The following is a 20633-nucleotide window of genomic DNA, read 5'->3' as shown; positions in this document are numbered from 1 at the left end:
TCAGCCTGGTCTATGTAAGCTAGCCAGAGCTACATAGTGAGGCTCTGTTTAAAAAAGGAAGGAAGGAAGAAAGAAAGAAAGAAAAGAAAAAGTGAAAGGAAAAGAACTTAGGTATGGCAGCACATGCCTTTAACCCCAGCAGGGCAAAGAATCTCTATGAATTCAAGGCCAGCCTAGTCTACAAAGCAAGTTCCAGGCCAGCCAAGGCTACACAGTAGGACTTGTGTCAAAACAAACATACAAAAAGTATTTGTTTAAAGGAAAACCAAGGCTCTTGCCTTCTTGATATTGCTCTTACCCCCTTGTCCCTCCTCTCCTCATCTCCCCTCCACATGCTCATGGCCGGCCTCTACTTCTCTACTCCTTCTCTCTCTCTCTCTCTCTCTCTCTCTCTCTCTCTCTCTCTCTGTTCCTACTACCGTCCTAACTCCCCTCCCCATACCCTGAATAAACCCTATTCTGTATTTTAAAAGAAAGAAAGAAAGAAAGGAAGGAAGAAAGAAAGAAAGAAAAAAGAAAAACCAAGCACAGCAGTGCTGGTGTGTCCCTTTTTAGATCCAGCACTTGGGAGACAGAGGCAGGCAGATCTCTGAGTTTGAGGACAACCTGGTCTACAGAGTGAGTTCCAGGACAGCCAGGGCTACACAGAGAATCCCTGTCTCAAAACCCAAACAAAAACAACAACACCCAAACAAACAAAAAAAGAAAGAGAAAGAAAAATAGAGGGATTGGAAAGATATCTTCACCATCAAAATCATGCATTGCTCTTGGAGAGGACCTGAGTCGGTTCCTAGTGCACATGTGGGGTGCTCACAATCCCCCGTAACTTCAGCTCCAGGGAACTCCAGCACGTCCAGCCACTATGTGCACGCTTATACATACTCATAATCTTAGAGAAAAATCTAAAAAGCGAGGAGCTAGAGTGATCGTTTGGTGGTTAAAAGCACTTGTGGCTCTTGCAGGGAACTTAGACTCAATTCCCAGCTTTCACTTACCTGCCTGTAACGGCAGTTGCAAGGGATCCAACACCCTCTTCTGGCTTCCGAGGGTACTACGTGCATGTGGTACGCATAAAGGCACACCCATATCCACTCAAATAAAACTAAAATTAAAAATTAAGATGAGGACACAAAATACAGAAAAATAAATAAATACATAAGAGTTTACTAAAACCAGTCCTGATTGGGGTCTGTTGGTGCTGATCTATGATCCCAGCTGTTCCACCATTTGAGACAGGAAGACCAGAAGTTCAAGACTCTGTCCTGGAACTTACACTGTGCACGCCAGGCTGGCCTCGAACTCTCTGAGATCCACTTGCCTTTGCACCACCAGTTGGTCGGTGTCTGGTGTTTGTGATCTGAGCGCTCGGGAAGCTAATGCAGAGGGCTAGCTTGGGTTACATAGGAACCCAGCTTTAAAATAAAATAAAGCTGGCAAAGAGGCTTTGTGTGGAACGACAGCAAGCCAGGTCGGTATTACTATCCTTCAGTCTGATCCTCATAGGAAGTGCCTGAGGTAGATATAACATTCAGCATTAAAAACCCAAAGAGAAGAGAAAATGGAGTCAGTGAGAAAAAGGAGGTCAAGGCCTGGGGGCGTTTCCTTTCTTACCCCATGTGCTTCAGTTCCTAAGTCCTCAGAAGAATCAAAAGCCACCATTTCCACAGCAGAAGCATCTCATGAGGTTGTGATTTCCATAAATTGATTTTATTCATTTTATTGTCTGTTATTTTATTTTTATATTTTCATATTTTTATTGGTTATTTTATTCATTTACATTTATATCCCCTTCCCACTTTCCCCTCCACAAACCACCTAGCCCTTCCCTACCTCAGTGCCCTAGCATTCCCCTACACTGGGTCTTTGAGCTTCCACATGACCAAAGGGCTCCTCTCCCACTGATAGCCATTGTCTTAGTTAGGGTTTTACTGCTGTGAACAGACACCATGACCAAAGCAAGTTTTATAAATAACATTTAATTGGGGCTGGCTTACAAGTTCAGAGGTTCAGTCCCTTATCATCAAGGTGGGAACATGGCAGCATCCAGGCAGGCATGGTGCAGGAGGAGCTGAGAGTTCTACATCTTCATCCAAAGGAAGCCAGGAACAGACTGAGCATCCTCAGGCAACTAGGAGAAGTGTCTCCAAGCCCACCCCCAGGGTGACACACTTCCTCCAAAAAGGCCACACTCTCTAATAGTGTCACTCCCTGGGCCAAGCATATGCCAACCATCACAGCCATCCTCCGCTCCCTCCCCCATTGATGGACATCCTCTGCTCCCTCCCCCATTGATGGACATCCTCTGCTTCCCCCCCCCACTGATGGACATCCTCTGCTCCCCCCCATTGATGGACATCCTCTGCTCCTCCCCCATTGATGGACATCCTCTGCTCCCTTCCCCATTGATGGACATCCTCTGCTCCCCCCCATTGATGGCCATCCTCTGCTCCCCCCCATTGATGGACGTCCTCTGCTCCCCCCCCATTGATGGACGTCCTCTGCTCCCCCCCATTGATGGACATCCTCTGCTCCTCCCCCATTGATGGCCATCCTCTGCTATGCATCCAGCTGGCATCGATTTATTATTATGCATGTTTTCTTTTGTTCCTCTGTTTGGCTAGTGGCAGCAGCAGCTGACCTTCCAGATTTAATTTATTTCCTGGGGCTCAAAGGACAGGCTGTGAGATGTAAAAAATAAAGTTTTCAGGGGCTCTGAGACTTTTCTAAAACACCTGTTTTTGAGAAAGTAGACAAAGACAGAATTTACTAGAATGTGAGACCCCAATGACACAGAAATGGCTGAAGTCAGACTCAGAGACTTTTCAGTCATCCCAAGGCTATGAGATCCCACCTGTGCCTGACAAATAAAAACAATGGCCCAGAGTAATTCTCAGAAAAACCACAGAATATACTGACTGATAGCCACCTGGTCCTCTAGAAAGCCCTAGATAGGGTCTTGACGCATGTCATAGTTAGCTCATGCTCTAATCACCCAATTATGAAAAACAAAACAAGGACAAAACCCACAGAATTTGCTGGCTGAGAGCCAGGTCTCAAGGAAAAGACCCAAATATGCATCATCATCAGCCTAAACCTTTCATCCAATGAATCCAAGGTCACTGCAACCCACCAAAGCCACGTCACCACCCCATGCTGTTGCTGAAATCTGCCCACTGTAAAGAATAAAAGATGTGTGCTTTCTGAGTTGACTCTCCCTGCGTGGATGAGTGACCCCTTGTAAATGGAATAAAATCCTCTTGTTACTACATCGGTCCATCGTCTGATTGTGTTCTGTGGGTCGAACTCCTGAGCTAAGACTCCTCAGGGTGTTACAGCAGCTGCTCTCTCAGAGAACCCGGGTTTAATTTCCCAGCAGCATGGAACTCCAGTTCCAGGATAACCACGCCCTCTTCTGGCCTCCACATGCACGTAGGCGTACCACACATGTGCCTGGCTCTCTTGGAGACCATGAGAGGGTGCATAGACTGTTACAAGTTGCTGGGTGAGTGCTGGGAATTGAACCCGGGTTGTCTAGTAGTACTGACAGTGTTCTGACTACTGAACCATCATTCAAACCATGAGGCTGGCTTCTTTTTTTTCTTAAGACTTCTTATTTATTGTATATTATATGAGCACTCTGTCGCTGTCCTCAGACACACCAAGAGTAGGGCATCAGATCCCATTACATGTGGTTGCTGGAATTTGAACTCAGGACCTCTGGAGAGCAGTCAGTCCTTTTTTTTTTTTTTTTTAATGAATACATGTATTTCATAATACAGCTTTATACGGAATGCTGAGAGCATCTTTTTCTTCATATTTTACAGAAGGGCTTAAAACATACGGACTTCCTTTAATATACCAAAGTACATCAACTCTAATTCCTAAATAAATGTGTTACAATTCGTTGAAAATTTAAAGGCTTAATGGCAAAGTCTGGGGGAGGAAAGGAAAGGACTAAGTAAGTCTATTTTACAAGCTGGCTGAAAGATAACTTCGGTACGGCCTCATCCTCCCTGGTGAAGGCGGTGCCCGGTTTGGAGGGGGCATGGCTACGTCCAGATAATCCCCTCTTTGGAACTTCTGTGAGGACAGGGTCATGGAGTGATCAGTGCCCTCCTGCCAGACATGGTGCCGCCAATCTCCTTAACTCGATAGCCGGGTCTTCTAAGATCCATTAAAAGCAATTGCAAAATTGAAGCGCGTGCCCCTCTTTCTGGCTTCGGGGTAGGCTTCCTTTACCAGTCAGTTCTTTCAAGTCGCACCCATCCAGGTGTAGACCTGCAGCTCGCCGAAGGCACGTTCCCGAGGGAGATTCGGTGGTGGTGGCCGTTGGTGGTGGTGAAGAGCGGGCAGGTCTTCTCGAGGTCGATCAGCTTCTCTGGTTCTTTAATTTCCTCCTGGGTAACTCGAGATTCCACCACCATCTTCCTCCTTCGGCCTGGGAGATGCTCGCCCTGACCTCTGACCCCTGCAGCAGGCATGAGTGAGTCCAGCAGTCCGTGCTCTAACCACTGAGCCATCCTCCAGCCCTGAGACTTGGCTTCTTAAGCTCTTCCTACCTCTCCTAGTACACTGTCATTGTCTTGAGACACACCAGGAGAGAGCATCAGATCCTATTACTTATGGTTGCTGGGATTTGAACTCAGGACCTCTGAAAGAGCAGTCAGAGCTTTTAACTGCTAAACCATCTCTTCAGCTCCTGTTTGTATCTTTCTTATTCCTGAGATGGCAGTCTTGACTATTAATTAGCCTGAGAGACACTGTCACTGTGACAGACTCAGGTCTCAGCTTTAATCTGGCTGTGGTTACTTGCTAGCATGGAGGGTTGAACAGACAGATAAAAGTTTTCTTTTGAGTTCTTCATGCTTGGGATTGAACCAGGGCTTTGTGACTGTTTAACACTCCTCCAAGCACTCCTTAGATTCCTTAGACCAGTGTCTGTAAAATGTGAGCCATAGAGTGAATTCAGGCCAGATACACAGCAAGACCCTGTCACAAACAACAACAACAAAAAGTTGTGTGTGTGTGTGTTTGCCTGAGGAGGCCAGAAAGGGCCATCAGATCCTCTAGAGTTGGAGCTACAGGTGGCTGCCAGATGTCAATTCAGGTCCTCTGGAAGAGCAACAGGTACTCTTACCTGCTCTGCCATCCCTCCGTCCGTTCTGTTTGTTTTGTCTCTCAAGACAGGGTTTCTCTGTGTAGCCCTGGCTGTTCTAGAACTTACCCTGTAGACCAGGCTGGCTTCAAGCTCAGAGATCTGCCTTCTTCTGCCTCCTGGGTGCTGGGAGTCAAGGCGCTAGCCAGCACACCTGGCTCCAGTCTGTTCTTAAATTTTTTTTTAACTTTTATTTATTCATAGGGGTTTGTGGAGTGTGTGGCAGGGAAGAGATGATAGTGGTCTTTTAGGAACATGGTATTGTCTAGGAGAGGGTTATACCAAAAGTCTCGACTCTTTCCAGTCTCCTGGGCAGATGGAGAAGCAGAGAAAGTAGCAAGTTATGTTATTCTTAGGTAACTCTGGAAAACACACACACACACACACACACACACACACACACGTGCCTCATTTGCATGCACACACTCATAGACACAGCAAACATGCATACATGTATACTCTCTCACACACACAGTACACACATACACATGCATATATGCATCCGTACACACACTCACTAACTATGCTTACAGGTACGTACACACACACTTAGACACTCTCACAACACAAATACTCGCAAATACAGTCACACATACCCCCCAACACCTCAAATAGTCAAATCTCAAACCCCCAAACCTGCAAAAAATATACATCTAGATCGCTCAATTTAATTGCATTTTAAACAAGTCTTAAGTAATTCTAATGCAAGAGCTGAGATCTCACAGACAGAATATACAAAAACCGGCGGAGAGGAGGGGCTGTGCCTTTCCTGAGGCCTCTTGCTGAGACTAGGAGAGAAGGCTCCATTCCCCACCAACTAGCTGGTGAGAGCTGTTCCCTTAGTTACACAGAGGCCAGCCACAGCTTTGAAAAGATTCCTTCAAAGAGCCCCAGCCTCCTCTTTGGTCTGAGAACTAGAAGATCGCTTTATTCTCTGTCACACAAGGATGAACATGACGTGTTGTGGGTGTGTTACAAAGGTACAGGTTCACAAAATGACCAGAGGGCCAGCAGGAAGTTACTGTGTCGTCTGTGCGCTCTAACAGAGAGTGGCTGGTTTGTTTGGCTTATGACTTTGGTCGTAAGGATACAAACAGCATGGTGTCATGTCTCATTTAGGGCCCACTGGCTGCCTCACAACCAGAAAGGGGACAGGCTAATTCAGAAGGGGACAAGCATGCCTCGGCCTCACTTCTAATCACTCACTCCTGTAAAACCTGATCCTGTCCCGGAAGACTTAACTGGCTCTCATAGCATTACCTTCCTGGAACCCTTTCCAGGTTGCCCCATCCCAATCACGGACCACAGGCCCTGCCTGACACCGGGGGACCAAGCCTCCAGCACAGGAACCTTTTGAGGACAAAGAATCATTTTCAGCACCCTTACGTCATAGCTTACTCTCCTCTAGAGCAGCATTGACTGAATTATGTCATGGCTCTCCATCCTGAACTCCAGAGCGCATTGAGAGACTTCATTAGCATCATCTTTGGCTTCTTCCCTCTTCAGCTGGAGATTATTATTACCCCCCCCCCCCACGGGATCACACATGTGGCCCTGACTGTTCTGGAACTCTGTGTAAACCAGCCTGGCCCCAAACTCACAGACATCCTCCTGCCTCTGCCTTCGGTTCTACAGAAATACCCAGCAAGTACCACACCCAGAACAGCTCAGACAAAGGGATTCCCGGCCCGGAAGTGATCAAGTAAATCAGAAACTCGAAAACAAGTCAGAAAACAGCAGCTAGGGAGGCAGGCAGGCAGACAGACAGACAGACAGAGGTGGGGCACGGGGAGGGAGAAAGATGAAGAGAAAACATACTGATTTTCTTTTTCCTTCCATAGGGTCTGCCTTCCAAGTGGTGAAATTAGAGATGTTCAGGTATACCATCACTGATATTTTTAAGTCACCTGAGGATTTAAACATACAAATAACCTGTTTTCATAAAGCCCACTCTCTAATTTCTTCCCGATTCCTCCTTCATCCAGCCCCACAACTTTCTTTCGATTTCATGTGCTCTTATTTCATATTTTCTTACTCTTTTTTAAATTGACCTGTATTTGTCTGTCTGTCTAGCTGTGCTACATGTGCACACCCTGTGCCCTACAGACCACAAGAGGGTGTCAGATCCCTGGAGTTCCAGGCTGTTGTAAGTTGTCATGGGGATGCTGGGAACCAAGGTCAAGCCCTCTGTGATGGTGGCAAGTGCTCTTAACCATGAGTCACCTTTCTAGTCCTCATTTATATTAGCTTAAAAGAGATTTATTTATTAAATATATATACATATGTATATATATATATATATATATACACACACACACACACACACACATATAAGTACACTGTGGCTGTCTTCAGACACACCAGAAGAGGGCATCGGATCCCATTACAGATGGTTGTGAGCCACCATGTGGTTGCTGAGAATTGAACTCAGGACCTCTGGGAGAGCAGTCAGTGCTCTTAACCACTGAGCCATCTCTCCAGCTCTTAAAACTTATTTTTAAATTTAAATTTATTATTGCTAACTTCTGTGTGTGGGTGTAAGCACTTGCGGCAGACAGAGGGAAACTTTCAGATGTTGGTTTCTCCTTCCGATATCGGGTTCTGGGGACTGTCCTCAGGTTATCTGGGTCTCGTGGTCTGTGCTTTACCTGATGAGGTTTGGCAGCACCCAGAAATACATGTGCACACACAAACACAAATACACAAGATGTAATTATAAAATGTTTTAAGTTAAAAAAAACAAACCACAAACAAACCCCACGTCCTACTTAACAGACAGAAAACGCATCGTTTTCACAGAGGCTCTGCCCTGGATTCAGCGTGGCCGGGGGCCCCTGCGTCCTTTTCAGTTTGTCACTCACCAGTCCTGCCTTCTGAGATCCAGCACACTACCTGGTTTTCATGCCGCTGGCTTCCTTCCTCCCCGGGGGAAACCTTCCCTGACCGAAGAGAAGACAGTAGGCGCTCACCTATGTGGTTGGTGTACAGGTTGGCACTAACCACTGCCCTACGGTTACAGTGGCTTTTCTAGGCTGTTAGTTTCAAAATGGTGGGGGGACTCTGCCTACCTCGTTGCAGTTGCTTCTCTAGCGTCTACGATGGGCCCCGACACGGTGGGCACTCGTTAAGTATTTGCTATATTGATGTAAGAAAGCGTGTTTGCAAGGCGATCAAACACGGACGCGCCCTGCTGCTCCTTACCCCCACCTGGTGGGGAAAGCAGGGAGCTGCAGCTCATCTCCCGCGGGGGCTCACTGGGCTGCACTCCTGCATCCCCAGGCCTCGGGCTCAGGATAGGAAGCAAAATACCAGACACCCAGCACGGGGGTGGGGGGACCAATCCGAACTCACCTTTTCTTCATTAGACGGCGGTCCTAGGAAGGGTTACCCCCTTACAGCATCTAGTTTTAAAATTTAGCTGTTGTGGCTATTATTTTTATTTTGTTATGTCTATGGGTGCTTTGCTTTAGATAGTCAAGGAAATGTAAATACCACAGGCTTTATGATACTGATTTAATCCGAATCAAATTAATAACATAAATACATAAAGGGAATTTTAAAAATACCTAAGAGTTCCCAAACTTAGTGCAGCCTAGTCAGGGGATGCTCTGTGTGTTGGCAGGAAAACAAAATGGAAATCCTGACCCCCGAAACCTGGGAGGCGGAACAGAAAACTTGAGTCTGTAACCTGTCCTTTAGATCAGTTTTTCTTCTTCTCTAATGTTTATTTCTGTATGTGTGTCTGAGTGAACCTATGACACGCGTGCGCAGGTCCCCAGGACGCACCAAATCAGCTGTGGAAGAGCCTCTGTAAGTGCTCTTGACCACTGAGCCGGCTCGCCTTCCTCCATCCCCATCAGCGTTCTGCTGGAGAAGCAGGGATGCTCACAGAGGCCGGGCTTAGCCTCTGGAAGAAACTGCATTTACAGTGCAAGCTGTAACAAGTCACCTGACACACAAGCACGGCGTGTTGGAAGTCAGGAGTCCGTTTACCGAGGGGCTCTCACTCCAAAGCCTCTCCGTCTTCTTGGCCACGCAGGACACAGAAGAACCGACTTCAGCTGCGTCGGTTCCTCTCTCTGCGTCCATGAGTGCGCGCAGATATTCTGGAGCGGGGAAACGGGGGAAAAAATGTAACCACGGTCCTAAGAGACGTCATCTTTACCCTTCAGGAAAACTGAGAGTGGGCTAAAGCACTCACAGCATCAGTAGGGAGATGACAGGCCAGGGTCCCCTCAGCCTGCGCGAGGCTCGGTCCATCTCAGGGCAGAGGGCAAAGCGCGGTGGCTCGGTTTCTAGCAGGGCGCAGAGACATGGTCTATCTCAGGGCACGGACCGTCGTCAACAGGAGGCCTGGAAGGACCAGAACGCGGGACAGGCTAAGGTCTGAGGTTTGGGTTGTGTTTCGCGGGCACTCTGGAGTCATGACAACCTGTGTCCTCACCCGGAGTTGGTGAGCCCTCAGGGCGGGGCGTGAGTGGAGGGCGGGGCGTGCGTGGAGGGCGGGGCCCGCGGTGAGGGCGTGGCCGCGAGGAGATGGGGGCAAAGGGTGAGGGCGGGGCCGCGCGGAGACCACGGGCACGGGGTGAGGGCGGGGCCGCGGTGAGGGCGGGGCCCGCGAGGAGGGCGGGGCCGCGCGGGGAAGGCGGGGAATGTCGGGAGGAGGGGCTCGCGGTGAGCACAGAGCGCGCAGAGAGGGCGGGGCCGCGCAGGGAAAGCGGAGAACGCGGGAAGGGCGAGGAGGGCGGGGCATGCGGTGAGCGCAAAGCGGGAGGTGAGGGAGAAGCGGCGCAGGGAGGGCGGGGCCGCGCGGGAAGGAGGAGTGCGTGGTGGGGGCAGAGCGCGCAGGGAGAACGGGCACCCGAGGAGGGCGGGGCCGCGAGCGCCCTCCTGGCAGCGACTGGCGGGCCTGCAGGGGGCGGGGCTTCCGGCGGCAGTGCACTCGGGCATCGACTGACGCAGAGTGGACGAGCGTCACGTGACACGGAAGTGACTCCGAACAGGAAGAGGACGAGAAAAATAACCGTCCGCGACGCCGAGTGGAAGAGAACTCAGAGCCACCATGAACAGCAAAGGCAAGGCCGGGAAGCGGCGGGGGTCGTCGGGGATGCGGGCGGGTTCGGGTCGAGTGGCCCGGGGACGACGAGCTCGGGGCGGTCTGTGCGGTTCTCCTCAGCAGGCCGCGGTTCGCAGCCTCACCTGACGTGGCTGCCCCCTCCCCCACACTCCGCAGCGGCTCGGCCCTCCCGGCCCGGGGCCCCTGCCCCATAAACTCTGTGGCGCAGTTTGGAGCCGCGGGCTCCGGTGTGTGAAGTGGGGGGGCTTTTCCGTGACGGACACCGGCCGGAGCGAATGGAGAGCTAGAGCAGGGATCTGGGTAGGCCAATGGAGGGCCGGCAGAGGCGGGGCGCCGTGCTCCGAAACAACAGGCCTTGGTCGCGCTTAACTAGTGAGGTGCCGGCTCCGCCGCACAGTCCGGGCCTTCAAGGATCCTTCCCGCCTGCCTGCGACTTTTCGCGCTTCCTCCTCAGGGCCAGGACTTGTAGCCGTGCCCGTGCTAATGTCTGTCAGAACATGGTCGCGTTTATCCCACCCCCGCCCCCAGCCGCCGCCCTCATGGTTAACTTCCATTCACTCACTCTTGGGCGAAGTCGACCTTGAGTAGGAACCCGTGAGGTAAACACTCAGAACCGTGGGTTCCACAGACTCTGGACCGGTTACAGCACAGCCCGTGGGAGACCACCCAGAGTAGACGTCCCCTAAGACACCAGCAACCCACAGCTCCAGGAACGGGTCCTCAGCCCTGTCTGCCCTTTATGTGGGAGGGAACATGGCCAAGTTAGACTTGATTTCCTCCATCAGTATGCTAGCAGGAACAGGGCTTTCTGCCCAGTCAGAACCCAGCACCTTGCATTGTGAGGGTGCAGAGACAATCTTTTATTTTCTTGGCCTGTGTGGCAATCTATTTGCACCTCTCCTGCTTGCCTTCACCAAGTTAACTTTAACTACCCTGTGCACCCTGCCCCATTTGGTAGCTCTGTTTACAAAGGTGTTTTTATTATTTTAAGTGTACCTGCCTCTCTTATGTCTGTGTCTATGTAAGTATCTGTGAATGTGAGTGTAGGTGCCCACAAGGGCAGAAGCTAGAGTTGAAAGAAGGTTGTGTCAGGTGTGGATGCTGGGAACAGAACTTGGGTACTCAGGAGGAGTAGCTCTTTATCTTATCCAGGAGCATCTTTCCTGTTTGCCACCCCGTATTTGATGGACAACATCTCTCCTCCCCTTCTGTATTCCAGGTCAATATCCAACACAGCCTACCTACCCTGTGCAACCTCCTGGGAATCCAGTATATCCTCAGACCTTACATCTTCCTCAGGCTCCACCCTATACTGATGCTCCGCCTGCATACTCTGAGGTACTGCAGTATGCTAGACTCTTGACTAGCTGAGAACTCTTGGACCCCTTGTTAAGTCTTCACAAGCAGAAGGATGCTCTGTGAATCATCGAAGACATATGTTGATAATTACTGTTGGAATGAATGCATTGTCTGATTATGTTATTTGACATGCTGAGTTAAGCTGAGTTTGGGTCCCTTGAGCCCAGTAGTAGCTGTGGACACAGATGACCCAGAATACTTTGTGCCAGTGACGTGTAAATGTGTAATCTGCATTGACTCATGAGCCATGCTTGGTGGTATAGGCTAGTAGTCTCAGCATGTGGGGGGCTGAGGCAGGAGGAACTTGACTCCAGGGCTGTCTTGGGCTATATAACCAAACCCTGTTTCCAAAGCAAAACAAGGGGCTGGGGGTATAGCTGATTTGGTAGAGTGCTTGCTTAGCATGTACCAAGCCCTGATTTGGTCCCTAGCACAGTGCATAGGTTTGGTGGTACAAGCTTTTAATTCCATCAGTTAAGAGGTGAAGGCAGGAAAGTCAGGAATTCAAGGTCATCCGCTCCTACATACTTGAAGGCTAGCCTGAGCTACAGGAGACAGTCTCAGCAATACTTAAAGAGATTTCAAATAGCAATGTCACAAAAATATTTTGCCTTCTGCTTCTTTCAGCTCTATCGTCCAAGCTTTGTTCATCCAGGGGCTGCCACAGTCCCCACCATGTCAGCTGCATTTCCTGGCGCCTCATTGTACCTGCCTATGGCCCAGTCTGTGGCTGTTGGGCCTTTAGGCTCCACAATCCCCATGGCTTATTACCCAGTTGGTCCCATCTATCCACCTGGCTCAGCAGTGCTGGTGGAAGGAGGGTATGATGCAGGGGCCAGATTTGGAGCTGGAGCCACCGCTGGCAACATTCCTGTGAGTATGCCTGACTGAGAGCTCAGCCCTTGTTTACTCTAACAGTCTGAAGTGACTTGATATTCATTCTCCAACTGCCCCTGGGTAGTAGTGGTTCAGGGCTGGCACAGCTGCTGCCCTCTCATGGCTGAAGTATGGCTAGGCCAGTCAGTATGGCATTGGACACCGTCTTTGTTTTAGAGTTACTCAGATTCATTTGTTTTCTTGTCTTAGTAAAATACTGCTAGCTAGCCAGGTGATAGTGGCATCTGCTTTTGATCCTAGCACTTAGGGGAAGAGAATCAGGGGGCATCTCTTGAGTCTGAGGCCAGCCTGGTCTACAGAGCAAGTTTCATGACAGCCAGGGCTACACAGAGAAACCCTGTTTATAAAAAATAAAAAAAAAAATACTACTAGCTGCTAGCTCCTTTTTCAGTTATTTGGGTACAGCGAGCTGGCCCACGGATGCTGCTTGACGAATTTGTAAGCATTTATTTAATATTTGCCATGAGGGGGAAATGAACTAGGAACCCAGGTGATTGAGAAACTAGAATAAGTAGTCCTAGTAAGTGGACTGTAATTCCCAGGTCCTCCTGCTCAGTCATACTGTGTCTGAGGTTTGTAGCAAAGGCCATCTCCTCAGGAGTCACATTCTAGAGTGAGGTGAGAATGGTGTCATTATTGGCGTTTAACAGTGTTGTGTGTTAAGATCTGGAGTTGCTGGAGATGTAGCCCAATGGTAGGGCATTCCTCCCTGGTAAGTAAAACCCCACATCCTCACAAGAGATCCTGTGTGGTGGGAGTGGGTCTCCCCTAGCACCTTAGAGCTAGAATACTTTGGGTGAATATCAGATTTCCTTTCCTGTTTATGTCCTAAATTCAGAGAAGGTAGACGTGCTCTAGAACTCAAGCTGTTGCCTTAGCTTCTTAAAATGCTGGTTGCTTAGCATGGTAGCACATACTATATAATCTTAACAGTTGGGAGGCTGAGGCAGGAGACTTCCTTTGAATTTAATGTCAGCCTGGGCTGCATAGCATGAACCAGTTAAGTGATAGTTAACTCTGAGAGACCCTGAGTTGATCTCCCTCACTGCCTGCAAGAAAAAAAAGTTACTGGTTGGCACATTGCCACCTTCTTACACAGCATCTGCTTCCCCTGCGTTCTTAACCTGTGCCCACTGTACCTTTTCCTTCCAGCCTCCACCTCCTGGATGCCCTCCCAATGCTGCTCAGCTTGCAGTCATGCAGGGAGCCAATGTCCTTGTAACTCAGCGCAAGGGAAACTTCTTCATGGGTGGCTCAGATGGTGGCTACACCATTTGGTGAGGAACCGTGGCCACTCCTGTGCCGGGGAAGACATCACATACCTTCAGCACTTCTCACAATGTAACTGCTTTAGTCATATTAACCTGAAGTTGCAGTTTAGACACATGTTTTTGGGGTGTCTTTCTGGTGTCCAAACTTTGAGGCACTTTTCAAATTTAATAAGGAACCATGTAAGGGTAGCAGTCCCTCCCTAAAGCATTCTGAGATAGGGAGGTGTCCATTCTTCAAACGAATGTGAGTGAAGCAGCCCCAAGGCTCTTCCTTAATTCCTCTGGCGTGATGCTGTGCCATGCTGGTCTTTGCTTCTAGTAGTAAAACATCAAATTAGGTTTGGAGGGAACTTTGATCTTCCTAAGAATTAAAGTTGCCAAATTATTCTGATTGGTCTTTAATCTCTTTTAAGTCTTTCTCTTAAGTGTTAATGAAACCCATTAGCTGTCTGTCTTTTCCTTCCCATCCTCTGCCCCACCTGTCCCTAGTTGTCCACCCCTCCTATCGGTGTCCTTGGAATCAGTGGTGCAGGACCGAAAGCCAGTCAGACTCAGCCCCTTGTCGCCCTGCGCCTGTCCTGACATTTTTTAACTTGTCTTTCATAAGGATCCTCTGAAGTCCCCTGTGTGTCCTGAGCACAGACTCCATTTTTTCGGGTTTTGTATATCTCCAGGCAAGGTGAAGGGCACCTTTGGACCCGGCTCATAAACCATCTGCATCACCATAAACCCAGACTAGCTGTGGTGCCAGAAACCTGAACTTAAACAACAGTTCTCAGTGTAAACTTCCTAGGAAAATTTAAAATGACAGGCAGGGAAGAAGATGCATATCAAAAGCTTGGCTTTAAAGCCTGACTAAGGGAGTTTTAGATCAAAACTAGCTATCACTTCCTCATGCAGCCACTTGGGCTCCCAGGAGTCTCCTGAGGTGGATTAGTAGGGTTGCGTGAATGCCTCACTGTGACATGACTTGAGTCCAGTGAGATCTCATTAGGATTAATATTTCAGGGATCCTTAATATTTTGATTTGTTTTCTGAGATTGGATTTTATTTTATCTGATGTTTCAGTTCATCTAAATCTTGTGTTCTGTACATGTGATGTTTGACTGTACCATCGACTTATGGAAGTTCAGCGTTGTATGTCTCTCTACACTGTGGTGCACTTAACTTGTGGATTTTTATACTAAAAATGTAGAATAAAGACTATTTTGAAGATTTGAATAAAGTGATGAAGTTGCGTTACACCTCACTCCAGCATTCTTTACTTAGCATGTGCTCAGATGGCTTCCTTCATGTGTTATCTTTCACATCCCACCCAGAAATCAGTGCTCCCATTGCTCTGTTTCTTTAATGTGTCTTTGAAGTAAATGCAGGTGTGTCAGGCTAGGCTTGACTGCTCTCATGAGTTCCACGAGAGATGATTCTGGACTCAAATGTAAACTCAGCAATGAAAGAGTGATGCTGGCCCGAGAACAACTACTCTAGTACTCAGGAGGCAGATCTGTTAGAGGTCAGCCTGGTTTACAGAGCAAGTTCTAGGGTAGCCAGGGCGACACAGAGAACCCCTGCCTCAAGGGGAAAAAAGGTTTTACGGTGGGATGGAAGGCCAGGTCCTTCTTGGCTTCGTCCATACATACACAGGGATCTGGGAGATTGTAGCCCTTGCCAGGATTTCTCATGTGTTTCTTGTGATGTTTGTCTGGGACAAACCTCCTGGGTTGTCCTCATTTCCAACTCCTGAATAGTTCTGGGAACTGCAGAACTTGCATTACGAGTTCTTACTGAGACAACACATGCGGGTGAGTTCAATTAAGCAAGAGAAAATGTTGTAAAAAGCTTAAGCAAAACAAGGAAAAATTTAGTTCTTGTAAATGAAAATCTGACTTTCATAATAAGTTTAATTTGGATAAAAACAGTGTAAGTTTGAGGCTGTTGGGGGAACAGTGGGGCTCAGTAACATCCTCAGACTCCCACCCCCTAGCCTGACCCCTTCCTGTGGAAGACTGGATAGCTACACTGGGGCTATCGCTAGGCAACTAGGGAGGGGACGAAGTAGACCAGTCTGTGACCTCACTTCCAACTCAGGCATGACCCCACTTTGTTGGCCAGTAGAGAGAACTGTCCTTACCAAGGCCCAAGGTCATGAGCAGCTTTCTCTGTGTCTCTGGACCCTGGAGTCCATGATGCTGGTACTGGGGGCTGTGTCCCGGGAGGTGAGTGGATTTGCCTGTATCACTCGACACCACTCACTGGCTTTAGAGCAAACATTCCCTAACTACAGAGGCAGCGTCTTAGTGCAAGAGCCAGAAATTGGCCCCTCCAGCCTGGAGGTCATTAGATGAAGTACTCTTCCTTCTCTCTGCCCTTGGCTGAGTCAGTCTCCATCTGGAGGATGGCGCTGGGCTCCCCTTCTGCAGGCTCATAGGTGACGTAGCTGCCTTTGTTCTTGTACAGGTAGAAGAAGATGACGGTCATCACTGAGAGCAGGGTAAGGAACACCACAGTGATAACAACTTGGAAGGGAGAGAGACATGTTTTAGTATGTCAAGGGGTCATCTGAATTAGGTCATTACTTCCTAGTGGGGTCCCTCTCAAACACAGCTTCTCCAGGGCACAGCATCCAGAGGCTCTTGGTACGCAGCTATTGACATGCTGTTTTGATTTCTGACAAAATTCAACTTCCTCCCAAACCAGTTCCTGACGATCATGCTAGAAACCAGGAGGGAAATAAATAGCCCATGCCAACAAGAAGGGTGTTTTAATTACATAGCTTCCTATGAGAGCATCTCTGGTTCTCCCCACTCTTCCTCACCCACTCAACAAGCCACATATACCCTCCTCCCAACCCACACACCCCAGCTGAGCGGCCACATGCACCAGTGCCTGTGCCTGGTCACTCCCAGCCTATCACTTATGGTCATGCCTCTGCGTCTTTTACAGCTCTGCATGTGTCAGACCCACATGTCTGAATGAACCCGGTTACCCGCTGTATGGGGAACAGCTTAGCTGTCACACTGGGTTCCAGGCTGTCTCAGCTCCAAGGCCCCTTGAATTGGTACACTGGCTTTGTTACCTGCAATGAGCGCTGTGCTGGCCTCTTCAGCTTGTGGGGACAGGGTCTCAGGGGCCTGAAATACTGGCGTGGTGATCAATTCTGGGGAGTTGAGGAAGGGAGAAAAGGAAAGAGTGAGCCCTCTGTCCTTGGCATTCTGTCTCTATACCATCATGGAGAATTACTCAGTGGTTAGTGCACTCTTGTCTTCCTGAGGACCCAGATTTTATCTCCAGCACCCACATAGTGGCTGTTCATTATCTGTAACTCCAGTTTGAGAAGATCTGATGTCCTAGCCTCTGTGGCCACCAGGCACACATGTCTACAAACACACATGCAGGGAAAACATCCAAAATATACAGGTAAAAAAGTTCATCAACTAGTGTCTACTGGAACGCCAAGCAGAAAATCCTGGAAAAGAGAGATGAAAGCAAACTATTTCCAAAAGACAACATTTTTATGTGTTTCTCTGCCCAATACAATGGTTAAAAATGGGGGCTTGAGCAAGGTGGAATGATGCATACCTTTAATCCTAGCACTCGGGACGCAGAAGCAGGCAGCTCTGAGTTCAAGGCCAGCCTGGTCTATATAGAGAGTTCTAGGCTAGCCAGGGATACAGAATGAGACTGCATATTAAACCAAACAAGCAAGCAAAGAAAAACCAAACGCATGATACTTTCTTCACCGGGGTTCTGGGCATCTGAATCCAGGTACTCACACTTCTACAGCAGGTGCCTCGCCCACTAAGCCATCTCTCCAGAGTTAACAAAATAATGTTCTTACCCTACCCCAAACCTTTTACTTCTAGGATAGGTTCTGCACTTTACCAGGCTCAGAACAGGACTCCTAGTACCCAGAGCCTTCTCACAGTCTATCCTCTATCCATCCACCTATCCTTTAAGCTCCGTCCCCGAAGACCAGAGTCCCAGCTTTGAGTCAGGACTTTACCAAACTGTGCTCTGGAAGCTTGTGAAAGTCTTTATAAGGTCTCACTGTGTAGCCCTGGTTGGTCTGGAGTTGCTTCATAGTCCAGGTTGGCCTTGAACTCACAAAGATCTGCCTGCTTCTGTTTCCCCAGAGCCGAAATTAAAGGGATTAAGACTGTGATACCATCATCTTTTCTGTTTATTAAAAGATTTTATTTCATTTATATGAGTACACTGTAACTGTCCTCAGACACACCAGAAGAGGGCATCAGATCTCATTACAGATGGTTGTGAGTCACCATGTGGTTGTTGGGATTTGAACTCAGGACCTCTGGAAGAGCAGTCAGTGCTCTAACCACTGAGCCATCTCTCCAGCCCACCCTCCCCCTTTTAGACTTTCTTTTAACTAGCATTTGATATAACCATTGGAAGATGTAAAGGTTACTGCAAGATCCAGGCTTTCAGGGGAACCTGGGCTGGTCATCTCAGGAGCCACCCTGTACTCTCTTTACCTAATGGTTTGCTTGACCCTGTAATCCCAATCCTCAAGAGCTGGGGGCATGCATGGGTTTACAGTGAGTTCTAACCTATCTCAAAAGAAAGCAAAATAAAACCACCCAGGGGTGGGGGCAGAGGAGGGAGGGAGAGACCAGACGGTCCCAAGAGAAACTATCAGCGCTGTGGTCCACCTGCTTTGTGCTAGACACGCTGGGGACAAAGAAGAGCCAGTTTCACTGTGCTCACTGCTCACACCCCACCACACCCCATAGGTGACACGGTCTGAACACGCCAGGATCAGAAAAACAGCGGAGAGGACTGGTCAGTATTTCTGCCAGGGCGACTTCCATGGAAGCCATATTTGGGTGGTACTAGGACTGGAAAGGGTTATTCTCAGCAGAGCCATCAAACACAGGAACACCGATGCGGTACCCATGTGCACAGGTAAAGCAACATCAGTTGGTGTGAGCTGGGGCAAAGAGGAGTCAAGTGTGAAGGCTCTTTTTCAGAGAACAAGAACCTCGTGAATGAAGAACAGCGAAGATGGGCTGTCAGGAATGCTTTCCGGTCTCAAGGCCCCAGCCCTTCTTGATTTTGGGTCGGGGTAGTGGTGGGATAGGTGAGACAGGGTCTCTCTGCAGAGCCCTGGCTGTCCTGGAACTCACTCTGTAGACCAGGCCGACCTTGAACTCGGAGATCCACCTGCCTCTGCCTCCCGACTGGGACTGATGAGGTCAAGTTATAATCACTTGAGGGAGCTGGCTCTCTCCCACCACGGGTCTCCATGAGACCGAACTCCGTCATTAGGCAGCGAAGCTCAGTCACCCTGAGGGTCCAGTCACACCTGTTTCCATGTGAATTATTAAACCAACATTGCAGGGCGAGAGTGTGGGAGAACACCTAAAGAGCTAGGTCATAGCTCATTAGTCAGTGTGTGTGTGTGTGTGTGTGTGTGTGTGTGAGAGAGAGAGAGAGAGAGAGAGAGAGTGTTAGAGAGTGTGTGAATGGGAAGATGTGTGTGTATGTGTGTTAGAGAGAATGGGAAAATGTGTGTGTGAAGATGTATGTGTAAATGTGTGTGGTAGGAGAGTGTATGTGTGTGGGGGGGGGGTGGGGAGGCTCAGTGGTCAAGAGCACTGACTGCTCTTCCAGGGGTCCTCAGTTCAATTCCCAGCAACCACATGGTGGCTCACAACCATTTGTAATGGGATCTGATGCCCTCTTCTGGTGTGTCTGAAGACAGCTGCAGTGTACTTATATAAATGAAATAAATACATTTTTAAAAAAAAGAAACAGACTGTGTGGTGTGTGAGTGTGTGTATGAGAATGTACGTGTAAAAGTGTGAGTGTATATGTGTGTGAGTGTGTATGTGATTATGGGGAGATGCCTGTGTGTATGTGTAAATGTGTGTGTATGTGTGAGTGTATATGTGTGTATACGTGTGTGTGTGTGTGTGTGTGTGTGTGTGTGTGTGTGTGTGTGTGTGGAAACACTGCCTTTGCAGAGGACTGGGTTTGGTTCCTAGCACCCACACTGGACGTAACTCCAATTCCAGGGGATCTAACGCTTTATTCTGGTCTCTCCAGACACAGTGCACACACATGAAGAATCAGATGTTAACAGATGTTCAATGATGAAGGCCAGCAGGATGGCTAGCAGGTACTTGCTGAGCAAGCCTGGGGCCTGAGTTCAAACCCCAGAACCCTGTAAAGGTTGAGACAAGCTCTCTAGCCAACAGTGACCTTAAACTTGTGAGTCTCAGGCCTCCACCTCTGGAGGGCTGTCATGGCAGGCATGCACCCACATAGTGCTAGGGATCAAATCCAGGGCTTTGTGCTTGCTAGGCACCAAACTGCAAACTCAAGGGATCCATGCCCCGCCACTGGATTTTAGGTTTCTTTTTGTTTTTTGAAACAGGGTTTCTCTGTGTAGCCCTGGCTGTCCTGGAAATCAGCCTGCCTCTGCCTCCAAGTACTGAGAATAAAGATACATGTCACCTTGCCCATCTTAAATGTATTTTTTTTTTTTTTGTTAAAATTTTATTTATTTAGATGTGGATGTGGCAGGGCCTCAAACTCAAAAGTCCCCCTTGAAGTGCTAGGATTAAAGGTGTGAGCCACCGTGACTGACAGACTTTGTTTTGATGCAAATAGTTTCTTTTAGAAATGAACAGGCAGAGATAGGTAGCGCATGGCTTTAAGAGGGGCGGGGCCATGGCGGGGCGGGGGCGGAGGCAGCAGATGCAGGAGGATCCCTGCAGCTCAAGGCCTATAGCCAAGGCTAAATAGAGCAACCAAGTTTCAAATAAATAACAAAACAAAAACAAAGAAGTGAGAGCAGTGCCAGAGGATCAGCCCGCAAGAGAACCTGCCCACCCGAAGACCCACCCACCTGAAG

The 20633-nt window shown here is 48.7% G+C and overlaps 2 protein-coding genes and 1 pseudogene across 4 annotated transcripts in view; 1 reads left to right on the top strand and 2 right to left on the bottom strand.

The window, feature by feature from the left end:
* Nucleotides 1-3836: 3836 nt before the first annotated feature.
* Nucleotides 3837-4488, bottom strand: LOC308438499 (histone deacetylase complex subunit SAP18-like; annotated as a pseudogene). The gene has a single exon. The product of its transcript is annotated as a histone deacetylase complex subunit SAP18-like (transcript).
* Nucleotides 4489-10073: 5585 nt separating this feature from the next.
* Nucleotides 10074-13907, top strand: DAZAP2 (DAZ associated protein 2). Its single transcript, XM_080939669.1, has 4 exons — nt 10074-10230; nt 11452-11570; nt 12219-12464; nt 13641-13907. The coding sequence occupies exons 1-4, from the start codon at nt 10218-10220 to the stop codon at nt 13767-13769; spliced, it is 507 nt and encodes a 168-aa protein (XP_080795795.1). The 5' UTR covers nt 10074-10217; the 3' UTR covers nt 13770-13907.
* Nucleotides 13908-15696: 1789 nt separating this feature from the next.
* The window catches only part of SMAGP (small cell adhesion glycoprotein), a 14374-nt gene continuing 9437 nt past the window's right edge, over nt 15697-20633 (bottom strand). For both annotated transcript variants that reach the window (XM_080939492.1, XM_080939493.1), the window contains exons 3-4: nt 16833-16913; nt 15697-16272 (exon numbers count right to left, since the gene is read on the bottom strand). In XM_080939492.1, coding sequence (XP_080795618.1) covers nt 16094-16272; nt 16833-16913 — 260 coding nt within the window. In that variant the 3' untranslated portion in view covers nt 15697-16093. The remainder of the gene's footprint in view (nt 16273-16832; nt 16914-20633) is intronic.

This window comes from Micromys minutus (assembly GCF_963924665.1).
Source record: "Micromys minutus genome assembly, chromosome: 27".
In the NCBI taxonomy this organism is placed as follows: Eukaryota; Metazoa; Chordata; class Mammalia; order Rodentia; family Muridae; genus Micromys; species Micromys minutus.
This window is presented reverse-complemented; position numbering and strand designations above follow the sequence as displayed.